The sequence below is a fragment of the Salvia splendens genome, chromosome 15 (genome assembly GCF_004379255.2).
Source record: "Salvia splendens isolate huo1 chromosome 15, SspV2, whole genome shotgun sequence".
Lineage (NCBI taxonomy): Eukaryota > Viridiplantae > Streptophyta > Magnoliopsida > Lamiales > Lamiaceae > Salvia > Salvia splendens.
Genome location: NC_056046.1, coordinates 17,202,788 through 17,219,287, shown reverse-complemented (window position 1 = coordinate 17,219,287; position 16,500 = coordinate 17,202,788). Strand labels below are relative to the sequence as shown.

General features: G+C 36.3%; 3 protein-coding genes across 3 annotated transcripts; 2 read left to right on the top strand and 1 right to left on the bottom strand.

Moving 5' to 3' along the window:
- Nucleotides 1-210: 210 nt before the first annotated feature.
- On the top strand, nt 211-5,756 carry LOC121769554 (1-acyl-sn-glycerol-3-phosphate acyltransferase 2-like). Its single transcript, XM_042166401.1, has 11 exons — nt 211-458; nt 785-907; nt 1,432-1,471; nt 1,563-1,636; nt 2,201-2,260; nt 3,463-3,540; nt 3,687-3,845; nt 4,561-4,686; nt 4,898-4,990; nt 5,085-5,168; nt 5,260-5,756. Exons 1-11 carry the CDS (start codon nt 378-380, stop codon nt 5,488-5,490), a joined length of 1,149 nt encoding a protein of 382 aa, XP_042022335.1. The 5' UTR covers nt 211-377; the 3' UTR covers nt 5,491-5,756.
- A 4,588-nt stretch (nt 5,757-10,344) lies between these two features.
- LOC121767122 (small nuclear ribonucleoprotein SmD3b-like) lies at nt 10,345-12,100 on the top strand. Its single transcript, XM_042163316.1, has 5 exons — nt 10,345-10,609; nt 11,210-11,262; nt 11,345-11,411; nt 11,489-11,545; nt 11,733-12,100. Exons 1-5 carry the CDS (start codon nt 10,451-10,453, stop codon nt 11,793-11,795), a joined length of 399 nt encoding a protein of 132 aa, XP_042019250.1. The 5' UTR covers nt 10,345-10,450; the 3' UTR covers nt 11,796-12,100.
- Nucleotides 12,101-12,635: 535 nt separating this feature from the next.
- Nucleotides 12,636-15,469, bottom strand: LOC121767330 (zinc finger CCCH domain-containing protein 14-like). Its single transcript, XM_042163576.1, has 3 exons — nt 15,135-15,469; nt 14,691-14,751; nt 12,636-13,554 (listed from the first exon to the last, which is right to left on the bottom strand). Exons 1-3 carry the CDS (start codon nt 15,196-15,198, stop codon nt 12,792-12,794), a joined length of 888 nt encoding a protein of 295 aa, XP_042019510.1. The 5' UTR covers nt 15,199-15,469; the 3' UTR covers nt 12,636-12,791.
- Nucleotides 15,470-16,500: the final 1,031 nt, after the last annotated feature.

Sequence of the window (16,500 nt, the reverse complement as noted above, 5' to 3'; positions counted from 1 at the left end):
TAAAAATTGTCAACAAAGTAACATGAATATATCAACACAAACGTCATAATTTTTGTTGAGAAAATACATTGTTAATTGCCTAATTCGAATCACAAACGGATGAATAAATTAAGGATAGCACAAATATTACAAATTAATTAAAAACTTATTTATATTTGGATATGAGTAAATTTTTTTCGTACGAGATATACCCCTCCAACGAAAAGGCATTTATCAGCATACACACGGATTTAACTTTACACAGTTTTGTGATGAAATGAAATCCTGCTTCTAATCTATCTTTTCGTTCCCCCAATTTTATGCCCTATATTTATTGCGGTAGTTGTGCCCTCTTCCTTCGCTCCCTAATCGGAGAGAGAGGCTTCTGATTCTCGTTTATGGCTATCCCAGCTGCTATTGTTGTTTTGCCGTTGGGCGTTCTATTCTTCTGTTCTGGACTCGCCGTTAACCTAATCCAGGTGCCTCACAGTTTCAGCTTTGTATGAATATGATTCATTGAGGGTTGCTTGTTTGGGATTTTGTACTTTACAACACTTTTCAGCCAATGAGAGCCAAATCGAAATTGAGTTTTGTGCAGTTTTCAGCTGGTTTTATTTGTGCAGTTTTGAGCCAGCGATATCCAAATCAACGATTGTGCAGTTTTGCTTGCTTTAATCAATTTGTTTTTTGTTTTATAAATTAACCTTTAGCTGACTGTGGTCTAACCTGAGTAAATTTCCCTTAGTGTGTGAGTGTGTGTATATGTGTTTCCCCTTTTAATTACTTTCCGTGTCTGTTTTTCCAGGCAGTGTGCTATGTGCTAATAAGGCCTATTTCGAAGAGCACTTACCGGAGGATAAACCGGCAGGTTGCAGAGCTATTATGGCTCGAGCTTGTGTGGCTGATCGATTGGTGGGCTGGTCTCAAGGTGAAAATCCTCTGTAGAAATGGTTATATAACCCACCAGTAATACTCAATTTAGCTTATTAGCTCCAGCATAGGTTGCTATCTGCAGTGGAAGTGCATATCAGTTGATGTAACTTATTGAGTTGTCGTGTTACTGCGTTTACTTGCTAGTTTGATGTTAATCTTCAGTACAATTTGTAGTTGCAGTGCGATGGAAGATAGTCTTTTGAGCCAACAATACTCTAACAACAGATTGAGCTCTCTAGAGTCTAACTTGTTAGATGTAATCTCATTGAGCATGTTATGATGTTCTTGAGATTCTTAGGTAAAAATTATGCTAGTGATGATTGTAACCAGTTTTAATCCTATACATGGGAAATTTTTCTTGCCTTACAGATTCAGCCTACACTATACCACCCAAATCTCAACGCCCAAAATATTTTCTTTTAGCATGCTGTTGTGTTTATGCATGAAGGGTCATTAAAGCGGTTTGTTTTCATTTGAACCACCTGTCTGCCTCACGTCCCTTTGCTAATTTGGTTTCAGATTGAACTGTACACTGATTCTGAAACCTTCCAGTTAATGGGTAAGCCCACTTAGTTCTTCGTAGTTAATCTGGATACCTTACCACGATATTCCTTGAGTCACTCATGTCATGTTATATTGGTAATTTCCAGGTAAAGAACATGCACTCGTCATGTGTAACCACAGGAGTGACATTGATTGGCTTGTTGGATGGGTTTTGGCTCAGGTTTGCCATCTGCCTTCTAAACAATGATTATATGCATCTGCCAATTTAGTATGAGAACTATGTCTATTTTCCCCATGTGCATTGAACAATGAATATCATGATTATGTAATGCAGAGAAATGGACCCGCTTATTTGAAATTGATGCATCATATCCACATATATAATGAATACATTTTGTATTATCAGCAATTAAAAGTATAATCATAGATTAATTTAGCAGTACATTGTTAGAAGTTGGCATTTGGCTCAAATTTCAAGCTATTTCAAATTGAGTGGCAACAAGGATTTCACCTAGTTGGAGATAATAATGCATACAAGAGATGCTTTTACACTTGTACCTATTCTGGTGCATGCGCCATGAATCAGATATATAGATTCTGAGACACTCATTTTTTATTATTGGAATATCGGTGCCCTCAAGAAACATTCCTGTGTCATATGTAATTGCTGAACATAGAAAGTGCTAGGTTGAGAGTTTTGACATATGCTTGATCACATCTGGTTCTTTGGTGTCATCTTTATTACGCCGCTATTAGTTACCGAAATTTGTATATCTTTTGATAGCGTTCAGGTTGCCTTGGTAGCACTCTGGCTGTTATGAAGAAATCGTCAAAGCTCCTTCCTGTAAGTGCCTAATGATAACCTTCTTATGACATTAATCCCATAGCTTTCACTTGAAGTTGGTTTTCAATACTGTTTTGTGTCTTCTGATCAGTATATGGAAAGTGTTGTTAGGGGTGCGTGGTGCACCCGGGGGGACTGGGCGTGCGCCCCACCGCCACCACGAATCGGGGTGCATTAATAACTCAAAATTTGCATAACACACTGCACTATTATTTTGTATTGATCCACCACAACATTTTTTGAATATGTACTACTGTATTTTTTTAATCGGCGTACTTTAGATACATAGGTGGATGCTCCTAATATAATGAATATTATGGGTAATGTATTTTTCTATCTAAGTGCATGTAAAAGTGTCTGCAGAGTATGGAAAAGTGTCTATGAGAGAGAGAGCGTGCGTTTGTACTTAGTTAGTAAATGAGACCCTCTTAGAGAGAGAGAGGAAAAAAATGGAATTATTAATTAAAAAAGCGTGCCTATGACGGAGAAAGAGAATGTGTATGGGTGTAATTATTATAGAGACCTGCAACCTGCATCTTACATTTAAACTACCTAAGAAGTTGTCTATATTCAAATATAAAGGAGTTTGTTCATCTTCTTCCCTTCTCATTTTAAATTGCCCCATCGTCACCCCTCTCTCGCCCCAGCCGCCCCGGCCCCCCATGAATGTCGCTCGCCCCTCAGTGGTGTTGGGGCGATTACAGCAGAGCTTCGAGCAGCCCCAGGGCGCGCTTTTAATAACGCTGTATATGAGTCATAAGACAGACTGTTTTGATGCATTTATTCATTGATGAAATGATTCTACATGCAAAAGGCTAAAGACATTTTATAGTACGACTGACAGCAAGTAAATAGGAATCTTTCTTTAAATAAATAAAACTAAAATATATGAGATGAAGGTCGTATGGGCACTATATCTGGAGTTTATTACTCGGGGCCAAGAACTACACCAAGAATAGCCGGAATTTGCACCGATATTATATACTAGTAATAAATTATGTTCTCTTTCGTAGTACTGTAATAGTTGAAGTACACATAACAAGTGTGGCCAGTCAAATATGACTAAAACCATCTTCCCTGCCGTGTCAATTAAGAAGTTCTTGTTTTTCTATTTTGCTCCTTGTATCCTTTCTGTTCAACCTTTTCTTTGGAGCGTGCAACAACGCATGCTCAAATATACAATGTAATTTTTTTCCGAGCAGGTCATAGGATGGTCTATGTGGTTCTCTGAATATCTCTTTCTTGAAAGAAACTGGGCAAAGGATGAAAGCACCTTAAAGGTACTGTTGAGTGGTTGAATATTTGGCAATGAGTTTTCAATCATTCATATTCCATTTTACTTTTTTCTTCTGTGTGTATTGTTTCTTTCTCTTCTGTTTCTACCTTACTTGATTGCCTAATTGATAGTGGTTAAAATTTACTGCAGTCAGGACTTCAACGGCTAAGGGATTTTCCTCTGCCATTTTGGCTGGCACTCTTTGTTGAGGGGACTCGCTTCACGCAGGCAAAACTTTTAGCTGCTCAAGAGTACGCAATCTCAACTGGGCTGCCAGTTCCAAAAAATGTATTGATTCCTCGAACTAAGGTTACAACTCAACCCTCTTTTAATATGCATTATATTTCCATTTTGCAATGCTTAAGCCTAATACTAACCAGCATACTTATTTCACATTTTAGAACTTAGAAACTTTAATTCTTCTAATTTTATTGTGATCGTCTTTTAAGTTCTTAACTAATTGGCATTCATTGTAGCCAAGTTATTTCCAGAGATTCTAGTTACTTAACATATTTCCTCAAATGGAGGCTTCACATTTTCTAGAAGTTCTCATGGTTTGTCAAAATGTGTCTCATTAAATATCTAGGCCAGTTTGGTCATTTTTGTAAATTTAATGTGGCACACTTTCTCATTTCAGCATTGCCTTTCAAGATTGATGTATTATGGATAGCTCTTGTTTCCAAGTATGTTTGGAATATTGGGGAAACAGATAGTATTTAGACGAAACCATACACTTATAAGTTATACCCTAATAAATTTATGTGACCGCATCAGTTAAGATAATCCATACTTTATGGAACATTGAATTTTGTATTAATTTCTGGCTTCTTTCTGAAATTTAGTACCCCTTCTTTCTGTGTGTTACTTCACTTTAAGTACTACTCCTATATAACTAAGCAGTGGATACTGCCTTTTTAGTCTAGAGGCTGTGGAATATTGAGATTTTCTGACTTCATTGCTGTTTTTGTCTTTGTTCCTCAAAGTCCCATATGTTCAGCATTGTTTCATTTTGGCCGTCTTTCAGGGTTTTGTAACAGCAGTAAGTCATATGCGTTCATTTGTTCCTGCTATATATGACGTGACGGTTGCTATTCCCAAAGCATCTCCTCAACCAACCATGCTCAGACTTTTTAAAGGACAATCTTCGGTGGTAAGCCTGTAAATCTTATTGCTTAGAACTTGTTGATTTGTGGTTGGAAATATTATGTGGTTTTGACCCTATTTATGCAACTACTGGTCCAGTGTGAAAAATGGTGTTTCTAGTAATTACCGAATACAGAGCTTGCTACTACTTCTGTGGATATTAATTGAACCCGATTTTTGTGCTTTTCAAATATTTATGTTATTACGGTATTATTAAGGTTCATGTGCACCTCAAGCGACACTTGATGAAGGATTTGCCAGAAACAGATGAAGCAGTTGCTCAATGGTGTAAAGATGCCTTTGTAGCCAAGGTGTTTCACTTCTACTAAATTGCTATTTGATATTTTCCATTTTCTTACCTTAATCAGAAAATTGATCAATGTCATATTCTGATCCTCGTAACAGGATAAGTTATTGGACAAGCACATAGCTGAGGGCTCCTTTGGTGAAAGACGGCAAGACATTGGGCGTCCGGTGAAGTCCCTTTTGGTAATTAGTACTTGATAGTATCTCCTTCTATTCCACACTCTTAACCCTCTATCTAGCAGCTGTAACCTGTTCTCGTCTCTTGCAATGACAGGTGGTCTGTTCTTGGGCCATACTGCTCATTTTGGGAGCATGGAAAGTTTTCCAGCGGTCCTCAATCTTCTCGTCGTGGAAAGGCATCACCTTTTCAGCGATTTGTTTAGCTATCGTGACAATCCTCATGCAGGTCTTGATTCAGTTCTCGAAAGCTGAAAAGTCAACCCCTGCTAGAATCACTCCGACAGGAGGTAGAGAAGCGTCTAGTAGACAACCAAAACAGCAGTAGGTGAAAGCGTGCGCATCTCATGGGCCTCACTATCACTATCCTTCCTGATCCAGCTGAGTTATCTCGTCCATTTATACAATGTAATTTTCTAACAGTTGACATATGCATGTTCTTGAATTTCTTATATGGATGTACAAATACAATTAACTGATCTTGTCATGATTTGGGAGAACAACTTGGCTTGAAAATTCATTGTTGTTAAATTCAACTGTGATGGGATATTGGGGCAAATTTTATAGTGAAAGCAGAGAGGGTTTTTTTTGTCTTGTTTTGTCTATTTCTCTCTTGCTCTGTAAAATGTGACTGGAATTCAGATTTTGGAATGGAGGTTTATTGACGATAGGGGAGTTTTGATTCCTGATTTGTTATATACTCCCTCCGTCTCACAATAAGAGTCACACTTCATTTTTATCATAAATGATAAGTAGCTCTCACATTCCACTAACTCACTTCAATCATATTTTATTATAAAATCAATATAAAAAAGTGGATCATATATTCCACTAACTTTTCTAACCTATTGTTCTTTATATTTCTTAAACTCGTGTCCACAATAAAAGTGACTCTATTGTGTGACGGAGGGAGTATTTGGAAACAAATTATGCTGATGACTGAATAAATGAATATGAGGTTGGATTTGTGTAACAATCTAGCAAAGGTATTTATTTGATGGATTGCTCTAAAAATACTAGTACTAGTATTTATGATGGAAAATTAGGCTGTGTATTTAATATTTACCCTCTTTAATGTAATGTATATCATCGAGTTGCTTATTCAAGAAATCAAGTTCCCTTTTATGTATGGATACTCCTTTGATTTAATATATATTATGAATGCTTAAACATTAAAATATATTCCATTCATCTATGAAAAGTATGAACTATTTTCTTGTTAGTCTATTCCTGAGAAGTATGAATTTTCTAATTTTGAAATAGTAAAATAACATATTAACCTTGAACATCATTTTATTTATAATTTATACCATTATATTACACTATTAATGATGTGGAGTTCACTCTCCACTAAAAATATTTATACTACTCTTTATCTATTTCTCTTACTTTACTAATTATACGTTAAAATACACGCCAAATCAAATATTCATACTTTTCAGGAGTGGGAGAGTATCTACATATATCTATATGAAACTGATTATAGTACTAAATTTTTTTAGAAAATCAATTTTGATAAATATATATTTTTAATTCCTATGGTCCATGTACCTGCTAGGTCTGGCGCACCAAACCGCCCTCTAGGCGTGGCTCGGTGCACCGAGCGACTGCACCTCGCCTCTTTTCCCAATAACACATGGGGGCGAATTGTACGTATGAAAAATCGCAACCAGGCCCCAATTTATGAGCCTGCTATCACTAGAGTCTCACAAATAGACCATGTACTAAGTACTAACCAAATTGAATGGATGTATTTCAGTATATCACTCTTAGGCCATCCACAACCCTGGCCCGGATTCATGTTCCAAGTCCCCTCCACGTCATCATTCCCCTAAATTTGAGTCTCAGGCCACAACTCCTCTAACCCTGCAGGCCCCATACCAGACCACAACTATTAAATTGCACTATTCACAACTTCAACCTATTTTACTTGTAAAAATTGAAAATGTTGAACAATTATAGCACGAGAAATTCATTTTAAATTAAAAAATTAATAAATTATAAACTAAAAAAATTAAAATTTAGAACATTAAAAAAATTAAAAATTAGAAAGTCAAAGTGGTAAAAACCGTCGCCCCTCTCCCTCTCCCTCTTCTTCCTCTCCCCCTCCCTCTTCTTCCTCTACCAAATGCAAAAAAAAAATTCAGAAATTGGGGCTCCATCGCCCCTCTCCCTCTTCCTCTCGCCCCTCTCCCTCTTCCTCTCCCCCTCTCTCTTCCCCTTCTTCAGAAATTGGGGCCCCGGGCACATATAACGCCAGGACGGACCCTGGGCGCGGCCCAGGCCGCAAATCTCTCTCCTCCATCGCGCGGTGACGCGGGCCGGGACCCAAGTGCGGTCCGACCTGCAGCGTTATTTATGCCCTTAGTAACACTGATAATTTTAAAGTATCTCACAGAATAATATGAATGAAAATTAGTGTAATAAATAATCGGTAAATATGTTATTATTGATATGTATTTATTTCATTTCGTCATCCATTTATTGTTCACGTTCTTTCCGACATGAGTTTTAAGACATATAAAGAAAGTGAATTGAAAAGGTTAGCGGGATACAATTCCTATTTTTATATTTAATTTTTAATATGAGTGAGACAATAAAGAAGGGACATGCGAAAATGACAAAAGTGAACAATAAATAGAGGATAAAGGGAGTATGATTTTTATTATATCCATAAAAATAGAATAAACATTTAAGATCTTTCTTGTCATGGTTAAATATAATAATGGAATAGAATGTGAATCTTACTTCTATAATATTCGGTTCATTTGTTTGGCATGATGGAATGAAAGGGAAAATAAAATGGAAATGCAAAAAAAATGCAAAAAAAATGTTATTTTATTAATACCTTCATTCCTTTTAATCATACCAACAAAGATCTTTAGTGTATAAAACAAAGGTTCTATTATCACACAATTCGATAAGGATCGCCTAAAACATCTTACTCCATCTTCTATCATATAAATAAATAAAAAAAGACAAATCGGCACTTTTAATAAAACTAAAAAAGAAAGTAAAATTCGAACTTTGCTAATACGGTAATACATCTACTACAGTAGAGAATAAGAGCATTAGCAATAGAAACAACTCAGCCACAGTCCAGCCTAAAATTCCTCATGTCACATCATCATGCCCTTCCCAAAGCCTAGCAAATGCTCTAGCCACTGGTGGATCCAGGTGGGGTCGGGCAGGGTCGGCCGACCCCACCACCTGCCACGGAGTGCACCGGAAAGCTACTTTCTTCGGCCCCCGACCCTACGGCGTTCACGTCTCCGCCCCCACCTCACGTCCTCACGTTGTGTGTGATGATGAGAAGACTGATCAGAGAGAAAGGAAGGAAGTGAGGCAGCCGGATGGGTAGACTGTTGTCGAGAACGAAGGAGTTGTAGGGGAAGAGTCCTTCTGCGGTTTTTGTTTTCGAAGAGAAAGAGGAATGGTATTGGAGATGTCATCATTGTTTTCTCATCCCTATATTCACTCGTGAAATAGAATAAACCGGCATCAATAAATTTAACTAAGTTTAAAAGATTAAATATCTTAAATATGTTATCTAATTGTAAAATGGGCTTTGAAATATTTTCTTTATTTGAATTAATTCTTAGAAGTCCATTAAAAATATTTTCTCATCTTATCAATTAATGTTAAATAGTAGTAGTAATATTTTTTTTACAGTATATCAAATCAATTTATCTAGATTAACCACCTACTTATATAAAGTAAATATTTCTTAATTTCTTCTACTCTTAGTTTTATAATTTAAATTTTCAACCTTATTATTCATATTCAATTTTTTAAATCTTTAAAAATTTGGTATGTTACAGAAAAATTATGCTATGTGTATGTCATTTTTTTGTCAAAATACGTAATATAACATAATTGTTCTCTCTTACTTTATTATTTATTTGCATCTTTGTTTTATCTAAGATCATATTTTATTCTTTCTTCAGTTAGCTCCATAAACGTCTTTTTCTTAAATTATGTATCCAAAAGAAGAGTCTCGCTTATAACGGGACGAAGAAAGTGGAGTATGTTGTTTTAAGAATATCGATACTCGCATGAATTATTTATATTAAAAAATATATTTATAAAAATAATTAATTTAAACAATTATTTTAAATAAATATTTACTATCTTGTTCGACCCCACGATAATTTGTTCCTGGATCCGCCATTGGCTCTAGCCTTCCCACAGCCCAGCCTAGCTCTCACATTTAATTCCTTTTATCAAATTAATAACAAATACGAAATTAATTGGTGTTTAGAGCAATCGCAATAGGAACAACCCAACCTAAATGCCTCATGTCACATAATCACACCCCAAACAATGCCACAACGTTCCCACAATCCAGCCTAGCCCTCTCATTTATCAAATTTTTTACAAACACGAAATTAAAAATTGAAAAAAATGGAAAAAGTTCGAACATATTTCAATAAAATGAAGTGCAACGAGCCGTATATATAGAAGAAATAATAATATAAAATAAAATAAAATTTTTGGCTCGGCGGTTCTTGGCGCGCAATAGGCGCCCATCCACCGACCAGCACCGGTCACCCGAGCCCGAGCTATCCGGCTTTTCCCTCTCCTCTTCTCGGCTAGGCGTACGCAATAGGCGCCCAACCAACCGCTGAATTGCACGGCGGTGGCAGGGCCACCTATTGCTATTGCTCTTATCAAATATTAAAAAAATGAAGTGCAGTGAGTTGTATATATAGAATAGAAATAAAAATTATAAAAAACGAAAAATCGGTTCAACTGGGTGGTCGGGCGCGCAATAGGCTAGTCGCTCTCTCCCAAGCCCGAGCTCTCGGGCTTTTCTCTCTCCTCTTTTCGGCTAGCCTCATGCAATCGACACCCATCCAACAGCCGAACAGCACGGCGGTGGTTGGGCCGCCTATTGCTACAAAGAATAATTTGTTACTACCTCGGTCTAATGTTATTCATACTTTTCTTTTTTGACTCGTTTTAAACTATTTGCACTTTTTATTTAAGTAAGAATTATGATATTTAATTAAATTATTAGAGTTGATTAAGCATTATATTATTAAGTGTTCTAATTCCCTTATTATATAAAATATTAATTTAATAAGACAAAAAAGACAGTAATTTACAAGTCTGCCCTTCTCTCAACAGACCAATATAAGCGCACGGGTAGATTAGATCTGGGCTTCTCAGTCATCGTTCCGCTCAATAGAAAAGCCTACCACTACCAGTCTCGATTTCATATGGTTTTAGCTGCATTTTGTTAGTAATTTTTATAGATATATACCTAGAAAAGTAGAAGAAGAGAAATGAGTCGGAGCTTAGGGATTCCGGTGAAGCTGCTGCACGAGGCGTCTGGGCATGTGGTCACGGTGGAGCTCAAGAGCGGCGAGCTCTACCGCGGAAGTATGATCGAGTGCGAGGACAACTGGAATTGCCAACTTGAAAACATCACTTACACTGCCAAGGTCTCTAATTTCTCCTACTGCCTTTTCTCTATTTCTCAATTATGTCAATTTAATTCTCTCTATTTGATGTAATTCTGTGTATTTGATACTTGCGGTTGCGAGGTGCTTGTTAAACCCTAGTTAGATTATAAACCCTAGGAGTGAACTGGTAGTGGCAATTCTGTAATTAGGTTAGACCTTTTTATCCTTCAGAAAAAGTCGTAGTTGCTTATTTATAATTCGATTTATGTGATTGTTAGAGTAAGGAGTGGTTGAATGATTCTAATTTCTACATGAAGATGTAGTTCATAATCCTTTCAATATATCTTCAGAAATGGATCATGCTGAATATATTTCAAGTGATTGATGTTAGGATATCAAAAATACCCAAATACTAGTATGATCATAGATGCCATCGAATTTCGGCCTGGTTACAAATAATCGAGCAGTTTTCATAACCTTAGATATCTTAAAAAATGCACTACAAAATCTAGATCATTCATCACCTCTAGGGTGGTTTTTGTGATTATCTCCTTAGTGTGTAGATGCTTTTATATTTGCTGTTGCAGTGACTAAATTCTTTTCACTTATCTGATATTGCTGTTGTTCAACCTATTGTAGGATGGAAAGGTCTCGCAACTCGAGCATGTTTTCATTAGAGGCAGCAAAGTCAGGTGTGGATCCATATTCTATTGTGGATCCTGTATGTATTTGTACCAAATAAGTTTAAAGGTGACTAGTTGTGGATTGTTACAGGTTCATGGTCATCCCAGATATGCTTAAGAACGCTCCCATGTTCAAGCGGTTGGAATCTAGAATCAAGGTACTATATATTTTTTCTTTGCGCTGGCTTTTGTATTCTTGATGTTGCTGATCCTCTGTTGCTTTCCAATAATAAAGGGCAAGGGTTCGTCACTTGGAGTAGGACGTGGACGAGCTGTTGCAATGCGAGCTAGGGTATGCACTTTCTTTATGCTTGTAAATGGAATGTTGTTTCGATACTGTTTAATTTACCCATACCATTAATGCCTTTTTGCAATGATGAGGGTGTCATGGTCTTCAACTGTTGAGTTGTAAACTGAAGTTGTCATTGTAAATAGTCTCGGATTTGGTTCCCTCTGATTCTTGAAATTCCCATTGGCAGGCTCAGGCTGCTGGTCGTGGAGCACCTCCAGGTAGAGGTTCTGCACCACCAGTCCGGAGGTGATCGTAGTGAGGCAATTGGTGTGGAACGCTCTATTGATCTCATTCTTAACCTATACTTGGAACTTGGTCTTTGGTTTCTAATTTCTCTTTGTTTGAATGTGAACTTGCTATGGCTGAGATAGATGAGAATCGACTCGTTTTCGGTTGGACTGTGGTTGTGGTTTTGTAGTACTTGTTTGGATTGCTGGAATGTGCAGTTTATGACTCTTTTTAGTGAAAGTTATAAAGTTCTCAAGAAGGCTTCCTATGTATGAAAATTTGATCCACTTTTTAAATATGAATGAAATGGTTATACATTTATTATTATTATTATTATTATTATTATTATTATTATTATTTTCTCAAATTCGACGGAGTAAATGGTTATACATGTTGTATGTATGAAAAATGATTAATTTTCATGCATTATAAATGCTGCATATATTGGAATGTATAATTACTTGATATTCTTTTTCGAAAAATCTTGCTGAATATAATTTGATTCACAATATAATTAAATCAATGTGCAATCGTAGTTACATTGCTGCACCTCCGACTAGCAAATATACAAAATAAAGATAAAAAAAAAACTCCTTTCTTTTCCGCACGTGTTTTGAAAAATAATAATAATAAATTATTAAATTGAAGAGAATGTAAATGCACGTGTTTTAAAAAATAATAATAATAAATTATTAAATTGAAGAGAATGTAAAGTAAGAGATAAAATAATATAGAGGAGAATACGGATTATTATAAATATATATATTGTTGTGAACAGAAAATCATAAACTGAGCTTATAAATATAATGTTACTACAACTTACACACAAATGCAAGTGGGATAGGAAATTGAGCATAAGATATATAATTAAGCTTAATTTATAGTAAAATAAAACCTGCGACTTATGCTACACTCTTGTCTTAAATCACCTACGTAGCTGCTACAAGATTCAATTCATTAGTTCTATTACTCTAAAATAAAGAAAAACACAAACCTCAAATGACAAAATGATGGGATCTTATCCTGTTTTCCTTAGCTCTGCTTCGCCATGTGCGAAATGGCACCTATCTCCGAAGGTGCACGACCCTTTCCCGAAGTTCTCGCAGAGCTTCGTCTTGAAGTTTCCGCCCCTGCCAGTGGAGGCAGCCACCGCGCCTCTCCCCAGCTCACCTGCTCCTCCAGAACCAATGCTGAGGATAAGCTCCCTCACCATCACACTCGCTTGCTGGATTTGCTCGAATGTGCCCTCTAGCTCGATGTTTTTGAGATTGGGATTCGCTTCGTGGTCTCTAATAGATAGTTTGGTCCCCGTTTGCCTGCATATCTGCTTCGAGTTCACTCCTCCTTTCCCGATTACAGCACCAGCTAGGGAAGCATCTACACTAATTTTGGTTGTAGCCGTTAAACCAAAATTAGCTGTGGGTCCAGGAGCGTGCAACTCCGGCCGGGCGCTGAACCTGCCGGGCATAGGTCCAGCGGCAAGGTGGGGATTGTCGTGGGAGTGGGATGGCACAATTGGTTTACCGAGCTCCCATTCCCCATGGGCGAAGTTGCATTTGTCGCCGAATTTGCAACCCTCTGCAGTCTTGTATTTGTTGCATATTTTGGTTTTGACAGCAGCCGGAGAGCCATAACCGTTCTGGTGGGCAGGCAGTGGGGGGCCGCCTACTGGTCGTGGGGTGGGAGCAGGAGCCAGGTTCATCATCTGGGCAACAGCATTGTAGCCACCAGGAACATGGTGGAGAAAGTGGCAGTTCTCACCAAAGGGACAACCGGCGACGCTACAAACAAAAGAAATACAGAGATTGGACCTTAATTAGCATCTACCTAAGTCACTAGATAGAAAAACTCCCATCAACTGTACCACTAACATAATTGTGCATTTGTGCTTATCAAGCAGATTACCAAATCGAATGCCAAAATTTATCTCATATGGATGAAATTACAGAATAACACATAATGCAGAGAGAATCATTGGAAAGGGACTTGAAAGGTAAAATTAGCTAGTTATAAGCATTTCATAAAAAAAAGTCTTGAAAGCCCTGCTTGAGTTTTATTTCTTTGCAAGTGCTTCTCATCCTTATTTCCCTTCGAGACTATATAAATTTTCAGGATAGGTCACTAGAGACTATATAAATTTTCCATATTATGTCGTTGGAAAATATTCTTGTCGATGCATTGAGAGACAAAGAGAGATAGTAGGAGCACCATGATGGTATATTACTATATGTAGGTTTAAAGCACAAGACATGATCAAAAGAGATCAACAATCAAGCAAGTAGTAAGTTCCCCAGATATTCAGAACACAGGTACCACAAAACTCTAGATTCTAATTTCTACAGATCGAATGTTTCCATTTATTGTTGCCACACAAACAAGAAACCCTAAAGCCAAAGATTATAGCTTCCAACAACTAAACATTTCAATCAATAAAATAACAACACAGCCTCAAACATAAATCAGGTTGAATGAGAATCTCCAACAAAAACCAAATAAGTGGAGATTGAAATGCCTACAACATACTTAAAGAAATAGTAACTCAACTAAGCCGATGAATCAATGCACTTCCCCAATTTCCAATTTGCTAGATGTGTCGAATTAAGATAGGCAGAAATCAAATTGGGTGATGCATAAAATAGCAACAAAATATAAGAAAAAAAAGAAGCAACAGTCCATCAAAGAGTTAATGGATGCAAAAACACTGTTATCAAGCGTCCATCCACATCAAATCTGGATAATGATATCATTACTGTGAAATGGTAAAATCTGTATCAAGAAAGAAATTGATTATTAAACATCTTCATTGTTACGAAGATTTCCAATATTACATGAAATACCCTCGGCATCACATTACAGCCTGTTGTTGGATAGGAGTATTAGAATTTCAGATATTCATTTAGTGAGTTGAGATTTGAACCTGAAAAATTTCGTGCATGGCTTCAATTTGCTTCCTATACCACTTGATAAGGAGTCCATTTCTGTTGCAAGACATTAATTACTTTTTCTCAGTTTTCTAGCATTATGCATTTGATGTGTTGGTATGTCACTTGAGCTGTATCTAAAACTACATGAGATAATAAATACAATCCATAATAGTATCAATTTGCTTTAAAATCATCCATATTAAATGTGTAAAAATTTTAAATAATTTAACCGGTAGATCTCACTGATTTTCTCGACTGAATAATCATAATCATTCACATTAAACAGATCTAGAAATTCTTTCTTCACATATTTCCTCCACAGCCACGCGGGAAATCACCAATTTCCAGCTCTTCCAAGCAATTAACATACTAAAAATCTTAAAAATCCAGGTAGGAAAAGAGAAATAAACATTTTTTCGAGATTCAAGCGCTAATACCTGGCTTAGATTTCTTAAAACCGCCGTTGGAAAATTCAGCTCTGCCTCTTTTGCGAGTATCCATAGCTCAGAGATCAAAATCACACCGAATGAACCACAAAAACAACTGAAACAAGATGCTCTAGAAACCAATAATTCAGTTAATTCGCGAAATTGTGAAGTTCTGAGAGGTGAATCGCGATATAGAGTACATAAAGAGAAGAAAGAATAAGGTAATTAATTTGTCGAGCTCCACTGAAACAGTGAAGCTAGGGTTTTTATTGAAGCTAGAGAGAGGGATGGACGGAATCACAGAGTTTCACTTCATTTTATGTGATGAGGAAAAATCGATGACCGTTGCGATGTCACGTGCTCTCCGATTCACTCATTAGAAGTTGCGTGCGTGCGTGCATACCGAAGTTTTAAATGGGCCTTTTTTTGGAATGGGCTCATTGTTGTCACAAATTGCCCGGCCCAGATCCTCAATAAGAGCAAATACAAAGTGAGGCCTTTTTCACCCACATCCTCATTTTCCTCCATTTCCATCTCAGACAACAACTCCTGCCTCTGCCCAGGCTTCTTCTCAGGTCAATTAACTCACACTATTCATGGTTTTCCTTTTAAAATGGAAAAATGAGACTATATATAACACCATATAACACAAAACCACCTTATTAAAACAATAAAAAGTACTTTCTCTGTCGCACTTAAGATGACTTACTTTCATTTTTTTCTAACTAAGATAACTCATTACTAAAAATAGAAACGTCTTTATCTCTACTTTATTCTATCTCACTTACTTTATTCTATTCACTTAACACACAAAATAAATTTGTATAAAATCTCGTGCTGTCTAAAAAATGAGTCATCTTCTTTGAAACAGAGGGAGTACAAATACTTAAAAATTCATAACACATTTATGCATTATTTATACATTAAATAAGGAATTAGTTAAGAATTCGATCAAGAAATAAATTAAGAATTCCCTAATTAATTTTAAAAGGTTGAAGGTCATCAATTAAGAAATTAATTAACATGCTCATCAATTCTCTTTAAATATAAAATAAATAAAAAAATCCTAAGACTATTTTTATCAGTCACTCTTGGCCGACCGTCTTGCCATCAAGTAACAAAAAGAAAGAAAATCTATACCTATATAAAAGGCAAATTTTGGCCTTTTTTTGAAATATTTATTAATTTTGTCCTATTTTAAAGTATTTATAAGTTATGAGATCAATTTTTATTCCTTCCAATGGCCATAACATGCATAAACTTATAGTTATCACCATATTATATTTATGTATATTTATGTTACATTATCACCACAGCAAAGAAAATAATTTGGGCGTTACTTTACAAAAACGTCTAAAATTCATTGCATTTAAGA